A 20,803-nucleotide genomic window follows, 5' to 3' on the forward strand; every position below is an offset into this window, starting at 1 on the left:
ATGAGTGCGGCATCGCTTGGACGCAGGGGAAGCAAGGCTAGCTTCGCGAGTCTTGGTGCTTCCTCCGTACATGGTAGCACCTCGAAAACCGCGCATCTTGCGTCGGCGGATGTGGTCGCAGTTCCAAGCATCCCCGAACGATTCATGCAGCCTTCTACGAGTTCCGATTCCCCGGTCGCAGCCGCTCCGACCGCGGCTGGTAAGTCCCTACCAGAACACGATGATGCAGCAGTTCCACCCGAGACACAACAGCTCGCGCCCATGAGCAAACCTACTCTTCGAGTCCCGTCCGCACCAGCGGCTGTGACAGAGTGGGGTACAGCCGACAAAAACGTCTTGCCACAGCGCTCGAGCTCGCAGGGACACGAACACGTACGAAACAAATCGCTCGGCTCCAGCGACTCGACCGGCGCTATCCGCTTGGCTGTCCAACAGCTGTCTTCTCATATGGACAATGCTTGGAAGGAGTCGCCTGTTCAAGAGGTTCACGTAGCCGAAAAGCCCGAAACCCCAATTCAAGGGTGGGGCCCATCACCGCAGCTGCCGGATCTCGGTATCCACCATCACAAGGAAAGATCAGGTAGCTTCTTGGACGAGCCAGAGATGGCATCCAGTAGCAGCTTTGACACGATTGAAGCTGCAGCTCCCCTCGCCTCTCGCTCTGTCTCTGCATCGTCCAATCCCAATACACCTGCAGCTTTTCGTTCATCTCGAGGGCCTAAGAGCAACAAACCCGCCGGACTCGGAATTCATCCTGACACGCCCAATCCACGAGTGCAACAGGACTCAAGCAATGCCGACCACATCATTGAGTCGGCAAAGTCAAACACAAAAGGATCGCCGCAGTCGAACAAAAGACCTGCACCTCTTCAATCCACGAACTTGGTGTGCAAACCGACTTTGCCTACCTCGCCACCAGGTGCAGACTCGCCACAATACGTCATCTCGACTCGCAACAGCCAGCCCGATTCGGTCGATCTCTTTGCCGAGAATCTGCGTCGTCGAACGACCGGTTCTGGTGCCAGCCTGGTCAGCGCACGATCTTTCGAGACAGCCGCCGAAAGTGCGGGGCTCGATAGCGCGGATCCCAAACCCACCTCATTCAGTCCAAATTCAATCGAACAGCTAAAGACCGCTGATGCCGATCGCAACAGGTTGCAAGGACTTTCTCATGATCAATCTACTGTCAACACTGATTCGCCTCTGACGGCGCACGATGTGCCGCCAATCCATTCGCCAGCTGCGAAGGAAGGCGGGCGTCTCGGGCAAGATGTCTCTGACGGCGGCGAGGATCACGAGCAGAGCATCCGGCTCGTCAGAAAGCGCTCGAACACCGAAGGTATCAACCTCTCGCCGGAAACTCACAACGGCCGCACCGCAACGATCATCACTGCTCCCGCATCGCCAGACATGGACCCGTCTGCACTACCTAAGGTGGTAGAGCTGTCCGAGCATTCGTCCTTGCGACCTGGTAATAACGGCAGTCTGAGTCGTAAGCCTTCGCTGTCATCGGCCTCCGTTAGAGGCGGTAATTCCGCACTGCTTTCAACCCCGTCTATACGCAGAAGTCCTTCGCCCATCTCTTCGCCGACATCGGCAAGAACGAGCTTGGACGCGTCTGCTGCGCGATCTGTCAACGAGACCACAGCGGCACCTCCTTCTATCAACACGTCCGCCAAAGAGCTGGCGACCAAGTGCTGGGATGAAGATCCGGACTTCTTGAGTCGAGAAAAGATTGCCGAATGGCTCGGTGGCCTTGGCTTGGTCAACCGCGCAGCGCGAGGCTTCTACTTTGCCAACTTTGATTTCAGTGGCTTGCGACTCGACCTCGCTTTCCGCCGACTTTGCGACAAACTCTTCCTGCGAGCTGAAACGCAGCAGATCGACCGCATCCTCGCTGCCTTTTCGCAGAGATATTATGAATGCAATCCGGACTCGATATTTGGCAGCGCCGATGTAATTCACTCGGTCGTATTCAGTATTCTGCTGCTGAATACCGACCTTCACATTGCAGAGCTGCAGGAGAGGATGACGCGACAGCAGTTCGTTCGCAATACGCTCGGTGCCATCGCTGAAAGCAGGACAGACGAGCAAGCTGTGGTGGCTCGAGATGACAGCAGGAGCAGCTTCAGTGTCGCCCGCAGCGACTTTGCGCCCAGCACCGACGCCGTCCCAGCAAAGGTTGATCCCGCACAGCGTCGAAACAGCATCAGCAGCTACCTGGTCAACCGGTCCAAGCCGACGTCGAGCGTAACGAATTTGGAAACGTCTTCGGATGCTGTGCACCAAGACAATTCTCGACCGGGTACAGCCGCCAATGGATCTAAAGGCAAAGAGGCCGAGATCGAGACGCTGCTTAGAGACATCTATGCGGCGGTCAAGTCCGAACGCATCTTGCTGCCGAGTCCCGAGACCAGTTCGGGAAGCATCGCTGCTGGAAGGCCGTCTGGCACCTTCAGTCCGATGGGCGGCGGTGGTCGTAGGAAGATGGGCACGGGAAGCGATCGGATGATGGCGCTGAAGCGCGGGTCCATTCGCGGCATTCAGGGGTTGCTGGGCGGCGGAGGACTCAATGCGTCTCTGTTGGATCCGTCTGTCAGTCCCAATCCGTCACGAAGCTCGGTCGACTCATGGGGGCGAACGTCGCAGTCTTTATCCGCTGTGGAACGTGCGGGCATGCTTTCGCCTCCGCCTTCCATCACTCCTGGGTTTGCGAGCACGCTCACACAGACGATCATCAAAGAGTCGATGGAAGAAGATGCAGCTTTGGCGCAAGCTAAAGGGTCTACGACGACAGAGACGCCGCTGGATGACGAGGATGACGACGACCAGCTGGCGCTCGCCGGTCCACCCTGGGCCAAGGAAGGCTCGCTGACGCGGAAATGCTTTTGGGAGAGTACGGGCAAGCGGGCCAAGGACAAAAATTGGACCGAGGTGTTTGTGGTCGTGTCCAAAGGAACGTTGTCTATGTTCCGCTTTGGAATCGGCGGCGGGTCGTCGTCCGGTTCCGGTGGCAGCGCGTACAAGGCGAAAGGCTGGTCTTCCACTACGGTGCAGTCGGCCCCTGCGGGCGGGCCGGCGGGAGCAGTGCTGGGTGGCGGCAACTGGTTGTCCAACGCCACGTGTCTCGGAGAGATCCCTCTGGCTCACTCGCTCGCCAACGCGCTCCCCCCACCGGGTTACAACAAGACGCGACCGCACGTGTTTGCGCTCACTTTACCCGGTGGGAAAGTATATCTCTTCCAAACGGGACACGAGGAGCTGATCAACGAGTGGGTGAGTACGTGCAACTACTGGGCCGCGCGCCAGTCGAAGGAGCCGCTACCGGGAGGGGTGAGCAATATGGAGTACGGATGGAACAAGGTGCTCCCGCAGCTGGATGGGGATGAGTACGAGGAGCTGGACAATTTCGGCGAGTATCCGAGCTCGAGTGGTGGACACGCCGCGGCGGCGGCAAGGATGGCGCGGTCGTCTTCGTCCCAACTCCAAGCGTCTAGTACTGATTCGCGGAGCATGCAGAGTGGGAACACTTCGAGAGCGCTCGTTGCCTCACCTGCGACGTCCGCCGCGGCCTCGGTCAGCACCTCCGCCAACGTCGGCTACCTGACGAACGAACGCACATTTATCAACGAATGGCGCACGCCGCAGCTGCCCACGGTTGCCTCGACGCTGGGCGAAGAACGCCAGCTGACACGCTTGGAGAAGCAGGTGCGCAGCATCGAGGCCGAGCTCACGCTGCACAACGAGCTGCGCCAACCCATGTTGCAGCTGTACTCCCCCAAGGGCGGTAATTATGCCAAGGCGTTGGGCAATTGGGAAAGGAAGAGCAATCACTTGTTGCAGGAGCTGGTCAAGTATCAGAGTTACGTAGAGGTTCTGAGGAAGAGTGCGGATAGCAAGGCCGAGAGGAAGGCGAAGAGGGAGGTGGAGGAGATGGTGAGGGAGGGGGATGAGATGCTGGCTGGGTTGAGGATTTGATGTTGCGGCGGGAGAGAGGAGGGAGTGAGAGGAGCAGGGTGATAGGCACGCAATTCAGACCGATTTTTCATGGGTTAGCTTTCTGAGGCCTGTGGCTTACAACTTTATCAAGCGCACGCACACACACACCCCGGTGCCAATATGTGCGTGCATGCTTAAATTGTTCAAAGGGAAGCATCGTTGAGGCGAAACGTATGTCGCTCAACCGACGGCGATATGGATGACAGACTGTTCAGCCATCTAGACTTCACGCATCCGCGCCTTCTTCGGTCACCAACCCGATCCTTGCCCGCCACAGCTCCTCCTTGAGCTTGGTAACTTCGGTCCACATCTTGTCTTCCCACTCCATGGCGTCGAGCTTGTCGAGGTAGATTGCTGTCACTGGAGGAGCGACGGTGGCGACCGCAGTTGGGGTGCGGGGAGGCGGCGGTGGCGGTTGTGTTGCTGCAGATACCGAGGTCTGGTGGCGTCGGGGAGGGATGTGCGGTGCCGGTGACGCTGAGCCGGTACCTGTGCCGCGAGCGACTGAACGTGGAGGAAGAGGCGGGGCCGAAATTGAGGGGTTGGTGGCCGTTCTCTCCATCTCTGCGGATTTGGGACCAGCGACAGCTTCGGTGACGGCAGCCTCATCCTCCTTCGCATCCGAGGACGCTTCGGCAGCGTCAGCTGGCATATCGTCCGCCTTGGCGATTTCTTCTTCCTCCTTGTCCTCAGAATCCTCCAGCTTGGCTTCGGCAGTGGGGGACGATGGCGCATCGGCAAAGTCATCATCTTCTCCAGCAGGCTTCTTGTCCTCTTCTGATCCTTCCTTGACGCTGCCAGACTCGTCCTTCTCGTCGGACTTTTGAGCCGAGCCTGCGTCGCTTGCATCGCTTGGTGCAAACTCGTCAGCAGTCTTCGCGCTCGTTTCTCCCTGTATCTCCTCCTTGATCTTCCCTGCTCCCGTCTTTGCTTCCTCTGTCTCCTCATCCTCTGTCTTGTCTGCGGCAGCTACGTCTGATGCATCCATTGCGTCGTCCATCTTTGCATCCTCGGACCCGTCGGAAGTAGCTCTCTGTTCGCTCTCCGCGGCCGCGGCAGCTTTCTCCAGTGTCTCCACCTGCTCACTCTTGGGAGGTGGTGTAGATGCAACGTCCTTGGGCAAATCAAGCGACGACATGTTGGCACCCACAGCCTGTTGTTCCTCGTTCATGAACTTGCCCTCAAGAACCACGGAGCGTTCGAGGTTGCGGATGAATCCCCAATATTGACAAGCAGCGCGCAGTCGCAAGAGACAGTGATGCGGGCAAAGCAAGTAGCGAGTAGGGGAACCTTCGCTCAGGCGGAAGATATGCGTCGGTACGGGTAGATGGGTGAGTACGAGTCCTTGGGCAGCCGCAAGCGCCTGCGCGTCGGCATCCGTTGCAGCAGAGGCTGCGGTGTTGCTAGGAGTAGCTTCTGTCTCTGTGGCCGCTTTGATGTTGCTCGAAGACTTTCTGAACGAGCTAAACAAGCCACCTCGGGAGGGCTTTGGCGTAAGCGTGCCAGAGTTGCTGCCGCTGCTGGATCCGGTGATGGACCCAAGGGAGCTTGCCGCTGAGCTTGCCCAGCTCGACGTGGCCGTGGCAAGGCCGCTGGGCACCAACGACGTTTTGCCGCCTTGCTCGGCGGACAAAGCGGTAGCAGCAACTCCTCCTGGTAGGGGAACGTTGACGATGGGGATACCACACATTGCACAAGCTGCGGGCGGGAGCTGAGCATTTTCTCGGCGGATGAGATCTTCGTCAATCGTCTTGCTGCCCGAAAAGATGGGCTCGATGACGAGATTGCCGTCCAGAATCGCCGTATTAGCCTGACGTCTGCTGAGCCAGTTGAGACCGGGCGCAAAGTCGAGCCGCAAACATGGCTCGACATCCTCTTCTTGCGACCGCTTGATGAAAGGCAGCGAGAGCTGATTCGGCAGAGAGACCATGGTTTCGACATTGGCAGGCAGAGTCGGGTAGTCGCGATGTCGGCTAACACCCGCAATTGCGAACGGAGACGAATTGAGGGTTACAGCACTGCCCAAACCCTGGCTGTAGGCGGAGGCAGCACTTGGGACGGATGTGGAAGCGTTGGGTTGCTGGACTGCGGGAGAATCGGGGCGCGGAGTGGGCGTTCCGTTGAGCGATTCGCGTGCGCTGTGGTGAGGGAGTGGGTAGTTGTAGAAAGGGGCCAGCTGCTTACGGGTTTTGCGCAGGTGTGCGATGAACGAGCGGAATTCTTGGTAGGGCACAATGTTGATAATCAGGCGAGCTTCAGCGGCCAGATCAACGGCGGGCTTGTGCCTACGCTCCTGCATTGCTGTTCTCTGAGAAACAGACCTGGCCAGGGAGGATGTCTTGAGACGATGGAAGCTGACAGTCTCGCTGTCTATCGATGCGATGGAAGCACCATCATCGCCGTTCTTTCTCGAGGCGGAACCACTCTGCAGTTTCTCAACTTGGCGTTGCAAATCTGCGAGAACCTTTTGCTGCTCGAGCATGATGCCTTCGGTGTCCTTCAGACGCTCTTCCATGTTGCGGCTCTTCTCTTCTGCTCTGGCGCGCGAAAGGCGCTCGACAGCGACCATCTTGTTCGCCTCGCTGAAGAGGCTGGAACTGAGCTCGTCCAACTCGGCTTCGATCTTGCTCTTGTCGCTCTCGGCCTTACCGCGCTGAGCGGTCTCCTCGATGACACGATCCATCATTCTCTGCATTTCGTTGCTGACATGTGCCTTTTCAACTAGGAGACCTGTGTTGAGCGCATCCAGATGCTCTGCGCGCTCCTTTTCGAGCTCCTTGATCTTGGTCGACATGCTACGCACTCGCTCCTGTGCATCGGAGTAGTCGTCTTCAAGATCTGCAATGCGGTTGAAGGATCGAACGAGCTTCTCGTTGAGGCCGGTGACTTGGTTGGTCAAGTCTTTCACCTGAGCTTGCAGGGCTTCGACAGAGACGTCGTCCTGCGTCGTGGAAGCTTCGGGGAGTGCGCTCTCTCCATTCTGGGCATGATCGGGTGTGGAGAGCAGCTGAGACTGTGGGCGAGAGCTGCTGCTATTGGCGTTTGAGTGATCGTGGCTGAAGATAGCTGATGCGGCAGAGGCACGCTTGAGAGCAGTCGCTTCATCGTCCTCCCGAGTGTGGTCTTGACTGTTGGAGTGGCGCTGGGCAGCAGCATCGGTGGAAGAACCTCGGCCTAGCACTTCGTCAGGATTCGCCTCGTCGGCCAAGATCGCTTCGGGATCCATCCGCTGCAGCTGCTGTGACTCTGAGACGGAAGCGTCGGCTGCTTCCGTCCGGCTGTTGCCCGCAGCCTCTGGCTCAGCATTGGTTGCCGTCGACATGGTGGTAGCAGACTTGCCTCGAGCCAACTGCCTTGCTGAGTCGGATTCAGCAGCGACAATCAGAGCACTGTGGCAGTGCAGGCGTTTGTTTGCGGTGTCGTGTGTGTGTGAAGAAGAAGGAATGGAGATTTAGTCGCAAGAGAGTGGACTGCGATATTCGAATCTCGGCTCCAGCTCCACGTCCACGTCCACGCTATGGTTCCTCCGGCTCAGGCTGGATCACGCACGCCCTCGGGATGTGCAAACTGCAGCTAAAATTGAGCTCGTGCGTTGAAACAACGAAAGGTGCCCCCGCCTCTCACGCTCTCTACGACTACTCACGAGCACACTTCATTCGAATCGTCTCCTGTGGCAAAGGTCAATCTTGATCTGTCTGAGCCTGTCGCCCTGTTCTGCTACGGCTTTCGTTCGGCCACAGAGGGGAATTGTAGACTCGACGAAGGTTAGTTTCTGTTTGGTGTCTCGGACTGCTTCTGCTTCGGTAGAGGAAAATCAATTGCGAATTGTGTGAGGCCCGTGAGAGACCCGTGAGCTTTTCCCCAGTCGAGCTGCGATTTCGCTCAGACACGCACGCACGCACGCACAGCTTCCAACAGTTCCGCACGCGCCAACGCCGTGGCCAAGCTGGCGTAGCAACAAATTGACACTTCTAGCCACCTTCCGAGCCTCATTCGCACGCCGCGCTTCGACTTACCCCGACCTTGTTGCTTCGACATCCTTCATCTGCACTTGTCATTCTGCTCAGCCCCAACGAAGAGTGAAGGCCTTTACCAACAGGATCGTCTTGCCGCCTCGACGCAATCCTGGTGATTCATTCCTCTACGCCGACACGTTCCTCACCTCGTCATTCTACTATTTGCTGGCCCCTCTCAGCTAGAAGCGTACCTGTCTGCAATCGATGCTGTAGAAGTCTACGCTTCTGTATAAAGGCCGTGCGTTAATCAAGACCGCAACGCTTTCTGCGACTTCATTGCAGCAGGCTTCTTCCGCAAGAACTGCATACCAGGCCCTCTGTTCATATCCTCAGTTGGCTTCGTACGGGCACTTTTGCTAGAGACATCACATAGCCTACAATCATGTAAGTGACCTTCACTTCCTTACAGTGATAATTATGTTCAAGCACTGACGTACATTAACCTTGCATCCTCGATGACAGGGCGAGCGACCGAGGCCAGCCTGTGCCCAAGGCCGGTGCCAGCCTTTCAGAGCGCATTGCTGCTCTACAGAGAAAAACCTCGAACACAGCACGATCCGCCAACCTCTCACCGCCAGGTACAGCAGGTTCGACTACTTCTGGCAGACTCAGCCCTGGCGAAAGCCCTTCGCGTTCTCCCTCTGGCGGTTCCGGCCCAAACGCGGTGCGCGAACGTATCGCGAAGTTCCAGTCGAGCGACGAACGGCCCGTCATGCCCAGAAGCTCATTCGGCTCTCCTGCACCCAACCCCGAGATTCGCAATGCACGAACGCACTTCCCCGGCGCTAGCGCGGGCAAGGGCACGGGCGCATGGGGAGAGGGTGTGTTGCGGCCACAAATGACCGGTGGCGTCTGGCTTGGCGCAGGTGCCGGTGGTGGATGGGGCGACCCTGGCTCTGCCCCTATCCGACCTCAGATGACGGGTGGTGCTTTCCTCGGCAATGGTGCGCCGCGAACGTCGAGCTTCGGTGCTTCGCGGCTACAGCGAGGCGCCTCGGACAACATGGTCCACGGCACAGGGCGGGACGCTTTTGCCGATCTTGACGACGATCTTGTTCTGACTGGGAGGAATCGACCTGAACCACCAGCTCCCGCACAGGCCGACGAGGGCGACTCTTCCAGGGAGCAGCTCGCGAGCGGCTCTGCTTCTGCTGATGGCGCCGACTCGCTGCCAAAGCTGCCGGATACACCGACTGCGGAGATCGATCTTGCAAAGATCCATGCGAGCCCTGGCCTTCCCGAAGCGCCCGCTGTAGCTGCCATCCCCGACTTCCCTCAAGCACCCTCTTCAGCACCAAAAGCCACCCCCAAAGTGAACAATGCTTTTGAGGGTGCCGACGTAACTCCAGACACTTCCATCGAGATTGGCATTCACGGACGATCCGCTGACGATGTCGAACGCATCCGTCAACGGGCACACGACTTGCAGGTATCAGAAGACTCGGACAAAGCTGCCGACAATGAGCCTTGGTTAGCCTCTCCGCCGGCAGATCTTGCTGGACAGGTGCCGAAACCGATCGACACGAGCGAGATTCTGGCTGCTCAGAGTCAATCATCCGAGGATGACGGTCAGGAGCCTTGGGTTCAAGGCTACGGCAAGCCCGCCGCGGACCGCGACCTTGAGACTGTCGGTCTCGTCACTACCACCGAGAACGCTTTGCCACCTGCCGACTACTCGACTTCCGGGTCGTTGCCTGAGCGTGCTCAAGTCGAACGAACGGACTCGGGCCGCGTCGATCCCTTGGATCCAGCTGCGCATCAGGTGCGTGGACCGGGCTTACTCGTCCCACGCGATGAGGTGGCCGAAGCCCAGGACCTCGGTCCGAATGCTGTCAAGGCTCCTCTGGCGCAGTCTCCGCCAACACCCCACTCTACTGTCACCGGGATGCCATCATCCGACTCCAATGGCCACTTGTCTCCTCAAAGCAAGATGGCTCCAGCGACAGCAGCGGACAAGGCACGGCAGGCAGTGGCTGTGGGGCGCACAAAGAGCCAATCGCAACGTTTGCGACGTCCACCGCCAGGCACAATGCTCTCTGCCGCCGACCTGGATGCCAGCGACGATGAGTACGAGCCAGGCTGGGCGAGTGTCACCAGTGTCTTGTCTTCATCGCGCTCATAGTCTTGCGCACTTTGCTGGCCTGATGAGAACGTGCTCACGGGGTCTGTCTATGCCATCAGATCGCAATGCAACATGGAGCTCAAAAAAAACCTTCAAATCAGCATGATGAGATTGCGCGTGACCAAGTAGCAAAGGCTGCATATCAGAACGTCCTTGATATCGACACAGCAGCTTTGTTTTGAGTGTGTAAAGTGTTTTTCGTGGTGCGCTCACAAATGCCCTTGGAAACCCCTGTACCTGAGCCCGTCAAAGTCGTTCACTCCCCCCTAATCCACGCTACAAGCGACTTGTCAGATCGTGAGCATCGATGCCCTCGTAGGCGATCGAGTAGACAGCCTTGAACAGCGGATAGTCGTCGACCTTGCCGCGCGCAGCCAGCAACTCGTGCACCTCACGCGCCGTCTCGGTGCCCTGCAGTTTCTGCCCATTCAACAGCTCTTTCTCGAGTTGATCGAACGGCTTGCCCGTCTTGACGAAAGCTTCGGCGCACTTGCGATTCCTGCCGCCGAGACACGTAGTGATCAGATCCGCCACGCCGGCCGACGTCTCGGTGAACGTCTCTGGCTTGACGCCGTCGAAGAACTCCTCGCTGAAGCGCTTCATCTCCATCAACCCGATGCGCATCACTGCCGCTTTTGCATTGTCGCCCCAACCCAATCCATCCGTGAATCCAGCCGCAATAGCAACGACATTCTTGAGCGCTCCGCAGAGACTGACACCTGCGACATCCTCGATGATGCCCACCTTGAACGTGGGTGTATCGAACAGCTTGAAGAACAACTCTGCATTCTCGTGACCCTTGGCGTCCGGGCGGTGGCCGATGGTGGTCTCGCTGAACTTGTCCTGCGCCACCTCGTTGGCGATATTCGCGCCGGACAGCGCGGAACAGCTGACGCCCAACGCCTCCTCGATCACGTCGGCAAAGATCGAGATCTTGCCGTCCTTGACCTCGACGCCCTTGATCATGCTGATCGCATGCGCATCCGGGCTCACGTGGCCCTTCAGCTGCTTGCACACCGACCGAATGAACTGATGGGGCAGGACAAACACGAGCAAGGACGCCCCCTTGGCCGCGTCGACGGGTGATGGGTTGGCAACGACGTTCTCGGGCAGCTTGCAGCCCGGCAGGTACTTCGGGTTCTCGTGCGTCTCGTTGATCACCGCCGAAAGCGGCTTGCCCTTGTAGTCTTCCTCGAACACGTACATCTGCACTTCACGTTCGAAGATATCCGAGTGACGCTGCGCATTCTGTCCGGCGATGCGGGCGATTGCAGACCCCCAGTTTCCGGAGCCGATGATGGCAACCTTGTGCTTTTTCTGCGAGCCTGAGGCGGAGTTTGTTGATGACGAGGACGACATGCTGGCGGACTGTAGAACAGTGTATCGAAGGGGTAGAGTCGAGATCTGAAAGTGGGTTGACCTTGAGGCCGTATTCAGGAAGCGAGAGGTAGTAGAAGGCCCTGCCAGTCGAAGCTGACGAGCGATCAGCGAGCCGCGAGTCGACAGAATGGTGGAAAGTCGCTCAGAATCGCTGCGTTACGACACCAGCCCAGGTCCGCTTCTGTTTCACCAAGTAGGTTTCAAGTTCCAAACTTTGATGGCGGTGAATCCTCGAGGTAGCGCTGAAGAGTTGATGCTGATGATGATGGCAAGAGACAAAGGTAGGCAGAACAAACGAGGTTGGCGTGAATTCGCTGAGCGGTCTCGACAGGCGGATGCACCGAAGACCTGCCGCCGTCCGCAAAGTCCCAAAAATAATCACTCTTCCGCAAGCATAGATTTTTGGATCGGACCGGATACAAAGTCACAGAGAGTGGAAGCCTGCCGCTGCGATTCCCGTGTTTTACTCTTTTTGTTTCGTTAAATATATTCTTCAAAAACCAAACGAGGGAGCGGGACCAAGGTGGAGGATGAACGCATTTTGAGAGAGCAGACAGGCAAAGTCGGTTGGGGTTGAAAATCGTAAGGTGGCTTTGCGTGAGATCACTGATCTTGAGATCTCCCAAACCACACCTCACATGTCCCTGAGAGCGTGTGACCTTGATTAACCCTTAGCCAGCGTCTCTTCTAGAATTCGGATGGCTGTAACAGCTCATTCCTTTACAACGGCAAATCGTATCAATCGTCGCTGTGTACCTTTTCCCATACTGTAGAAGAGGGTGGAGAAGGTCGCTTTCAAACGACAGCGATGGCCTTCTTCTGCTGCAGCTTCCTTTGTCTTCTGAAACCTCCTCGACGTTTTTGCTTAATTTCTTAGTGTGTCGGGAGGGTTGGACGAATGAGCGCTTGTGCCGTCGCTTGTCACTTGTCTCCGGAGCAACCCGGCGTCTATAGCAAAACTACCGTAGGACAGGTTTGTGTGTTCATGCGGGCGTTCCGGCTATTGTACCCGTTGCTTGCCCGGTTGAAAGAGATCGACGCCGAAGAAAGATCTGTCGTGTGATGTGTGACCCCACGATGGAAGGGCCCACGAAGTGTCGGCGACGGGGCTGAGCGAACACCCCACGCCGACTTGACGAGCGGGCATTCATTCTTTGTTAGGCCACATCTGCAGCTGTTATGCACAACTCAGTCAGTCTCAGGCGTAGTACTCTCCTCACAGACGATGATCGTATCCTTGCACGAAAGCCACGATTACTGCTGTGATGAAGGAAATTGACTAGAGTTGGTGTCCAAACATTGTCCGCTCAGTCGTCCTGAGGTGGCTTGACAGCGATGGCCAGCGAGTGCTGGCCCGCCGTCGCTGCAGCCATGATGCGCCAAGCACCGGGCTGGCCGGGCATCGCAATCGCCGTCGGGGTGTCCTTGCTCTGATTCCCGCCGACCTCCTCAGCAGGGTGACCAAGAGCGTCGTCTGACGTCGTGCCCCACGAGTAGAGTGTGCCGTCAGCTGCCAAAGCCAGCGTGAAGCGCATACCTGCACTGAGTGCGACGATCTTGGTTTTGCCATCCGCGGTCTTTGACGCTTCGGTAACCCACGAAGGAGGCGACGGGAAAGGCACCAGCGTAGGCTCGCGCACCACGACAGGGTTGGATGCAGTAGCATCTTTGAGCGCCGGGTGGTTGGCTGGCAGACCAAGCTTGCCCTCGTCGCTGTCGCCGCAGATGTACACCTCGCCGTTGGAAAGAAGGAAAGCAGTGTGGAAGTTGCCGCCGACGATCTGCACCACTTCGGCACCGTTGTGACGCACCGGGCTCAGCGCAGCAATGCCGTGAGGGGTAGCGATCTTGGATGCTTTCAGACCGGTACCCGTCTGGCCCTTGGTGTTCAATCCCCAACCGACCACCTTTCCGCTCTTCTCTACGGCGAAGCCGTTTGTCAGACCGCAAAAGATGCGCTTGCACTCTGCGAGGCCGACCATGGGCGTAGGCGTCAGGTCGCATTCCTTGGGTGGCTCGCCCTTGGAAAACTTCTGGGCTACTCGGCGCGGGTTGGAGCTGCGACCGAGCTGGTAGCACGTGTTGGTGCCCCATGAGTACACCTTCCCATTAAGTGTGAGAGCGAGGAAGTGGTTCTCGCCTGCTGCCACCGCGGCGAACGTCTCGTTCTCGATACCCGGCAATGCGATCGGGTACCACTGCTCCCTGTTGCGTCCTGGTGCGTCTGAGTCCGCAAAGCATACACGACCCTCGCCGTCCTTGAAGTAGCCCCACGAACGTAGACGGCCCTGGTCGTCCAGCACAGCACCGGCGGCATCCGCCGAGGCGACCCGAGTTGCACGATACTTTTCCACTGTGCCCTGCTTTCCATCGATGGGGTTGATGCCTTGACCGGTGGGCGAGAGACCTTCCACGGGGGCGAACTTGAAGTATGACTCTTCCGCATCGCCCGCGTCGCCGCGGTGCTTGCGTCCGAGCGTACCATAGTCTTCAGCACCTGAAGTGAGGATGCGGCCGAGGCTGTCGATAATGACCGAGTGCATGCCACCGCCGACGATAACCTCGATACCTCCTTCACCAAACTCGCCGTCGTCGATTTGCATCGAAATTTCCTTGTTGCCAAAGGGCTTGGGTTTGTTGAGCTTGTTGGGCTTGTCATCTTCGGGAGGACCGACGCCAAACTGACCGGCGTCGCCGGAGCCCCAGACAAAGAGCTTGCGAGGCAGCACATCGCCTTTCCCACCAGTGGTGAGAGTTCCTGTGGTAACTTCAACAGCGATGCCTTGGGCCACATCGTCGGCATGCACGGGTTGAATAGGTCGTGGTACCGAATTGATCGGGCCGGCAGGGGTCGGAGCGCGACGACTGCGCTTGGTCGGTCGAGCGGTACCGTCGGCCATGTCGATATCATTGGCAGGCTCAGTTGAACCAGCGCGTGCCTTTGCACTTCGCTTCTTCAAGTCGGGCAGCGGAGCAGCAGCGTCTTTAGCCTCGGCGCCATCCTCCTGAAGCTCGTCTTCTTCCTCTTCATCGTCCTTGGCTCGCTTGGTTCCTCGCTTTGCAGCTGTCGATGGCTCGGACTTGGCTGCCTTGGTTTTCGAGATGCCATTAGCTCCCGAACTCTTGGTCTTGTCTGCCGAGGGTTGTTTGGAAGCCGGCTTGCCCGCTGGCTTGGCAGCCTTAGTTGAGACTGTCGTCACGCCACGTTAGTATGGAGAAGCGAGGAGATGTGCGTCAGCGATGGGTTCGGTCTGGATTGGACTTGCCTGTTGAGGCAGCATGGTGCTTGCACCTACATTTTGGCGCCATGATGCTTCGTGGCTACGTGCGTGATGTGACAGCGGTCTGGTGGTGGGGAAGCAAGGAATGCACAGGCGCCGCTAAGCGTGCCTGTTGAAGCGTCGGCTGAGAATGAACTTGGATTCAACTTCTTCCTAAAGAAGCGACCGCCCAAGAAAAACCTGACCTTCTGTGCATGTTTGATTTTCGGTCCCCAAGCTGGCCCCAGCGTACTTGTCGAATTTTTGCTCAAGTTTCCTTCTTCCTCCACACGTGATGCAAGACGCGCTGTGCTTTTTTTGGTGTTTGCTTGTCCGTCTAGCTCGAGTTACACAGCAACAAGGAGCTACAGAAGGCGACTAGCGACAGCTGTCAGTGGCTGCCAGTGCAAGAGCGGCTTGACGCAGAAGGTCTAGATCTTCTAGTTGCTGTCGTCCCAGCCATGCCTCGGCAACTCATTCGTTCGGTTAGAGATCCATTGCATGCTAGAGGGTTACGGACCCCTTCGCAGCTTATACTCTGTAGGAGTGAAACGTACATAAGAAGCCAGGCTGAGTTTGTGTGATGCCTTCGTCTCTTCCCCTATGCACTATCGACGACGACTTTGTTAACATGACGTACAGACCGCACAAGCATATCCCTGACAAGGAGCGAGTCATTGCAGGCTACAAGGTGAGTTGCTTGAAGGCATGCAGTCACAACCAACAGCATAGTGTGTCCAGAAGGTCCAAGCTGATATCGGTTTGAATATTTTGTCTCACTCTCCTCCGACCTTCAAAGGCAGCGCTCAACAACCCTTCAACCACGAGCGAGGCTAGAGCGCACGCACGCAAGCAGTTGCTCAAGGTGCGTTCCATTCGATTTGATGCTTGATTTATTTGACCTCTTTTTTCTGTTGTGCATTTTTCTGACCTCTGTTTGAGTTCGCATTCTGTGCAGAAAGGACACATCAAGGATGCCCTGTTCTCGACCAGCATCAATACTCGCATTCGTCGAGTGCTTGGTCTGAGGGCCAAGAGGAGGCATTGAGCGAGAGTGGACTTTCCGCCACATTCTTCGTTTGCTCCTTGCAACTTTTGATCCGTGTTGGCAGCTCTTTGTGATATCCAAACACTTCCTGATACCCTCATTCCAATGCTTTTTCAGCTTGCCTGCTTGTCTGCTTGTCTGCTTCCATCGGAGGACGAGTCTATAGCCTGGTTCAAGGTTCGTCGACCCTTCAGCCTCACTTGATAGATGGGGTTGCTGTCCAACAAAGGCTTTGGCAAAGCTGAAACGCAGTTGAAATCTGAGCTGAGCCAAAAGTGGAGAGAAATTCCAGTTTTGCTCGGTGAACCACGTTCGTTCATGCAGGCGTCTGCAAAAAGTCGACTTCAGGGTCCGTGCGAGCCTCACGGCGGCGTTGCAGAGCTGCAGAGCTGCAACCCTGCGTCCCAGTGCGCCTTTGGCAACTGCCCCGCAGTTCTGAGCGGGCCTTTCCAACGATTCGGCAAGCGCAGCACCGAGCGTAGATCCCTTCGTCAAGCAGATCGGGCGGGACTGTGAGTGTCAGTGCGAGTGCGAGTGTCTGTAGGCAGAGGGCCTCGTGCTTATAAGCACACTCGTCTTGACCTTGCTCCTCCTCTTCCTTTCAAGGCCATCACGAGTCTCATACCTCTTCCTGTCTCAGCTTGTCCAACTGCAACGCATATCTCGACGTGAAAGGTGCGCAGCCATGTGTCAACACGACAGGCCGCAGGCCACTTTCAAGTCGGCAGGCTATCCCACGCATGCCAGCGCCGAGCCTCGCCCTGTACGTGCCGGTCTCATCCGGTCGGTGCATGAGCGTCGACTTGAGGAGTTTGTCGGAGGCCAATTTGGCGACTACAATCTCGCCTCGCTCCTCTTCGAGGCTCGTACCGACGACCCAAAGTACGTCTCGATTCAGAGCTGGACGCCCAAAGCCGGTGCCAAGCCCACCTTTGACGAGGCCAAGCGACAAACGTATCTCAAGGCGGACAAGAGCATCAAGTTTGGCCCTTCCTGGACCAACCACTGGCTCAAGCTTAAGCTCACCGTACCCAAGGACTGGGTCAAGAAGGAGTGGGTTCAGCTCGAGTTCGATCCTGGCTGCGAGGCCTTGATCTACTCCGAGGACGGCCTGCCTCTCCAAGGTATCACGGGCGGAGGCGACAAAAGACGTGTCGACTTCCCACTCAAGCCCGAGTATCGTCATGGCATCACTTTCTACATCGAGGTCACGGCCAACGGTATGTTTGGCATGCCCGCCGACGGAACAGGGGATCCCGACCCGAATCGATACTTTGATCTGGCCTCTTGCGATATCGTGGTCAAGCGCCCCGAGGCTTGGAAGCTCATGTGGGACTTCGAGCATCTCCAAGGCTGCGTCCAGAACCTGCCCAGGGACACCGAGCTCCAGAACCGAGCCCTCTGGGTCGCCAACCAGATTCAAAACACTTTCCGCAAGGCCGACCTCGACAGTATCACGAAATGCCGAAAACTCGCCCAAGAGATTCTCGGCAAGGATTGGGACGACCACATCGAGACAATTTATGATCGCGATGTCGTTGAAGGCCGAGAGGACGTCCGAATCTGGAGTCTGGGCCACAGTCACATCGACAGCGCTTGGCTCTGGCCCTACTCGGCCACGCAGCAAAAGGTCGCACGTTCGTGGTCCACTCAGATCGACCTGATGGATCGATTCCCCGAGCATCGCTTCACCGCCTCGACTGCTCAACAGTATCAGTGGCTCGAGACGCTCTACCCAAAGCTGTTCGACAAGCTCAAGAAGTACGTCAAAGACGGCCGCTTCCAGCCTATTGGAGCCTCGTGGGTCGAGTGTGACGCAAACATGCCTTCCGGCGAGGCATTTGCCCGTCAGTTCCTTTACGGTCAGCGCTACTTTCTGTCTCGTTTCGGCAAGCGATGCGACATCTTTTGGCTTCCTGACACGTTCGGATACAATGCCCAAATCCCTCAGCTTGCGCGTCAGTCTGGCTGCGACTACTTCTTCACTCAGAAACTCAGCTGGAACAACATCAACCGATTCCCTCACAACACGCTCATGTGGGTCGGTCTGGACGGCACTCAGATCATTGTCCATATGACCCCCGTCAACAACTACGACTCGAGGGGATACGTCGAAGAGATCGTGCGCGGTATCAAGAACAATGCGGACCTCTGGGTACAGCCTCACGCTCTCATGCTCTACGGCTTCGGAGACGGCGGTGGAGGTCCGTCGGAGGAGATGATCGAGCGTATGCGACGTGCTCGTGCCGTCAACAACAACGGCTTCAAGGAAATGCCGCGTGTCCACAATGGGCGCTCCGCCAAAGACTTCTTCGAGCACGTCCGCAAGGTGACCGATAACGGAAACCGCCTGTCTACGTGGTCTGGCGAGATCTACCTCGAGTTTCATCGGGGTGTCTACACATCTCATGGCTCGATCAAGCAGTGGAATCGTCGCTTCGAGGCGTTCATGCAGAAGCTTGAGTGGCTCACCACGCTCGCGTCGATCAAGATCAGCGGATACAAGTACCCCAAAGAGGAGATCGATGCCATCTGGGAGCCTCTACTGCTCAATCAATTCCACGACTGCTTGCCAGGCAGTTCCATCCGCAAAGTCTATGATGATCTTGAAGAGATGTACGCCGATATGGCGATCAAGGGCAAGAAGCTGTGGCGTCAGGCTCTGAATGCGCTGGGAGTCGGCGAAGAGGTCGTGGCTTCCGGCAACAGCGCTTACACGGCGATCAACACGTTGGACGTACCCCGCCGCGAGCTAGTCGAGGTACAGCTTTCCAAGCAAATGCCGCGCGCAGAGGCGATTGCCTTGTCGCACCAGTCGGTGCAGTTGTGCAAGGCGGGCGAAATCGCGCTTGTGCTGCTAGACGATGCGGGTGGTCGTGGCCACGCTACCATTGTCGACAACGCGGGCTCCTCGTTCAATAAATCTCAGGCAGTCAAGGCAGTGGAACTGGAGCACAACAGCTTCCTTCTGCAAAGCGCGGCCATCGCTGTCAAGGTGGCAAAGGGACGTATCACTTCGATCTACGACCGTATCGCGGACCGCGAGCTCATCGAAGGCGGCCGCACTGCTGGACTCGCCATCTCTGAGGACTACCCGCCTCAGTTTGACAACTGGGAGACGGAGCTCTACTCACTCGATACCGAGGAGGAGATTCCGTTCACCAACGTGCGCATCGCCGAAGCGGGTCCTTGGCGCGCCAGTCTTGCGCTCGAGGCCAAGTTCGGACAGAGCACGGTCCAGGTGACCATCGTGCTCGATGCTCTGCCGGCAACGCCGCTGGTGGGCGAGAAGGAAGCACGCCCGCTGCTGCGATTCGACACGCAGATCGACTGGTGGGAGAAGCACCGCTTCTTGCGCTTCAACGTGCCGACGCGTCTGCGATCCGACAGTGCTAGCTTCGAGACACAGTTCGGCATCACTAAGCGTCCCACGACGCGCAACACGAGTTGGGAGGCGGCCAAGTTCGAAGTGTGCGGCCACCGCTTTGCCGACCTTTCGGAAGAAGATTACGGTCTTAGCATCCTGACCGAGTCCAAGTACGGCTACAGTGTCGAAGGTGGGCTGATGAGGTTGTCGCTGCTCAAGGCGGGAACGTACCCGGACGCGCACGAGGACGAAGGGCTGCACCAGTTTGCGTTTGCGCTGTATCCGCACGTGGGAGGCGTGGGTCGCGCCAAAGTTGTACAGGTGGCCCGCGTGTTCAACGCCCGCTTCGACGTCGACTATGGCCGCGAGACCAAGATCGACATTGCGACGCTCGAGCGCAGCGCCGGTGTTAGTGGGGCGGATCTGCAGATGCCAATCGAGGTGGTCGACTCGACCCGCGCAGGGGTTGTGCTCGAAACGATCAAGCGTGCCGAGGACGACTTTGAGTACTACGGCCAGAAGCCCAAGGACGCACACTCGTTTGGGATCGTGGTGCGCCTGTATGAGTCGCTCGGCGCCCATGCGAAGCCGACCATCAAGATCAAGCTGCCGGTCAAGGACGTGAACCTGACCAATTTGCTCGAGGACGTACAGGACGACAAGAAAGACGAGATTGCGTTCAACACGTATGCCGACGAGGAGGACTCGACTTATGTCCAGCTTGACTTTAAGCCGTTTGAGATCAAGACGTTGAAGATCTCGATTTGAGGGAGGTCGGGTCGATCGACGCCTTGCATGTTCCTAGTGTCAGAGATCAAGTGTTTCGTTCAATCTTCAGCGAACAATGTTTCTGTGAGCTACGGTGCTGCTTGATGAATTGTGTGTGATCGAGCGATGTCGCTGTCCTGCGGTTTGGTGATGACGACCGGCGACTTTGATCACACAACGTGGGCCAGCTACGAGTGGGGCTAGGTCTCTTAGCTCCGCGTTGTCAGGTTGCGCAGCAGTTGACAGCGCTTACTAGCAAAGCGGGCCAACCCTCTGACAAGGCGTACACGCGCGCGCGCGCGCGCAGTGAAGGTCACTTTTTTTTTGGAAAGCAACACTTTCTCTTTCCCTTTTGCTTGCGCAGAGTGCAGGGTCACGAGGCAAACACGCCAGCCCACATGTTGGGCTCACGGGCCTCGCTCGTTCCATCCATCAGGTGTAGTAGCGCTTCTGAAGGCCATGATAGCAGAGAGCCTTATCATAGCCACGAAATGATGGACGGCGGGCCGTACACGTCCATCCTGCCAGTAAAGAGGCATCACGTGGTGGGGACACAGCGGCAGAAGCATCCTTTCCGCCTTTGTCAAGCGTGTCGCGTGCCGATGGCCCCGGGACCACGGAGAATTGAAGTCGGAATCGAATCCCACTCTCTTCGCAGCGGCGGCCGAGCACGATGCTCTTCTACCCACACGGCTCATTGTGAGCAGCTAGAAGTGAGGATGATGGCTTGAGCTGCTGTCGACTCTGGGGCCACAAAGGTCAAATGCAATGGGGTGCTCGGACCAGTTTTCAGCGTTGCAAGCGTAGATTTCGCTTTCGCTGTGATTTTCGACGCTCAGTCCA

General features: G+C 57.4%; 6 protein-coding genes across 6 annotated transcripts; 3 read left to right on the top strand and 3 right to left on the bottom strand.

Moving 5' to 3' along the window:
- On the top strand, positions 1-3,978 carry EX895_000777 (uncharacterized protein; the record flags this gene model as incomplete). Its single annotated transcript, XM_029881378.1, has 1 exon — positions 1-3,978. One exon carries the CDS (start codon positions 1-3, stop codon positions 3,976-3,978), a length of 3,978 nt encoding a protein of 1,325 aa, XP_029742764.1.
- Positions 3,979-4,225: 247 nt separating this feature from the next.
- On the bottom strand, positions 4,226-7,321 carry EX895_000778 (uncharacterized protein; the record flags this gene model as incomplete). Its single annotated transcript, XM_029881379.1, has 1 exon — positions 4,226-7,321. The coding sequence occupies one exon, from the start codon at positions 7,319-7,321 to the stop codon at positions 4,226-4,228; it is 3,096 nt and encodes a 1,031-aa protein (XP_029742765.1).
- A 195-nt stretch (positions 7,322-7,516) lies between these two features.
- Positions 7,517-10,137, top strand: EX895_000779 (uncharacterized protein; the record flags this gene model as incomplete). Its single annotated transcript, XM_029881380.1, has 3 exons — positions 7,517-7,519; positions 8,389-8,399; positions 8,478-10,137. The coding sequence occupies 3 exons, from the start codon at positions 7,517-7,519 to the stop codon at positions 10,135-10,137; spliced, it is 1,674 nt and encodes a 557-aa protein (XP_029742766.1).
- Positions 10,138-10,413: 276 nt separating this feature from the next.
- On the bottom strand, positions 10,414-11,496 carry EX895_000780 (uncharacterized protein; the record flags this gene model as incomplete). Its single annotated transcript, XM_029881381.1, has 1 exon — positions 10,414-11,496. One exon carries the CDS (start codon positions 11,494-11,496, stop codon positions 10,414-10,416), a length of 1,083 nt encoding a protein of 360 aa, XP_029742767.1.
- Positions 11,497-12,824: 1,328 nt separating this feature from the next.
- EX895_000781 (uncharacterized protein) lies at positions 12,825-14,826 on the bottom strand (the record flags this gene model as incomplete). The annotated part of the gene is made up of 2 exons (XM_029881382.1): positions 12,825-14,707; positions 14,814-14,826. The coding sequence occupies 2 exons, from the start codon at positions 14,824-14,826 to the stop codon at positions 12,825-12,827; spliced, it is 1,896 nt and encodes a 631-aa protein (XP_029742768.1).
- A 1,684-nt stretch (positions 14,827-16,510) lies between these two features.
- Positions 16,511-19,960, top strand: EX895_000782 (uncharacterized protein; the record flags this gene model as incomplete). The annotated part of the gene is made up of 1 exon (XM_029881383.1): positions 16,511-19,960. The coding sequence occupies one exon, from the start codon at positions 16,511-16,513 to the stop codon at positions 19,958-19,960; it is 3,450 nt and encodes a 1,149-aa protein (XP_029742769.1).
- Between the last annotated feature and the right edge of the window lie 843 nt (positions 19,961-20,803).

This window comes from Sporisorium graminicola, chromosome SGRAM_1 (assembly GCF_005498985.1).
Source record: "Sporisorium graminicola strain CBS 10092 chromosome SGRAM_1, whole genome shotgun sequence".
NCBI classification, from domain to species: domain Eukaryota; kingdom Fungi; phylum Basidiomycota; class Ustilaginomycetes; order Ustilaginales; family Ustilaginaceae; genus Sporisorium; species Sporisorium graminicola.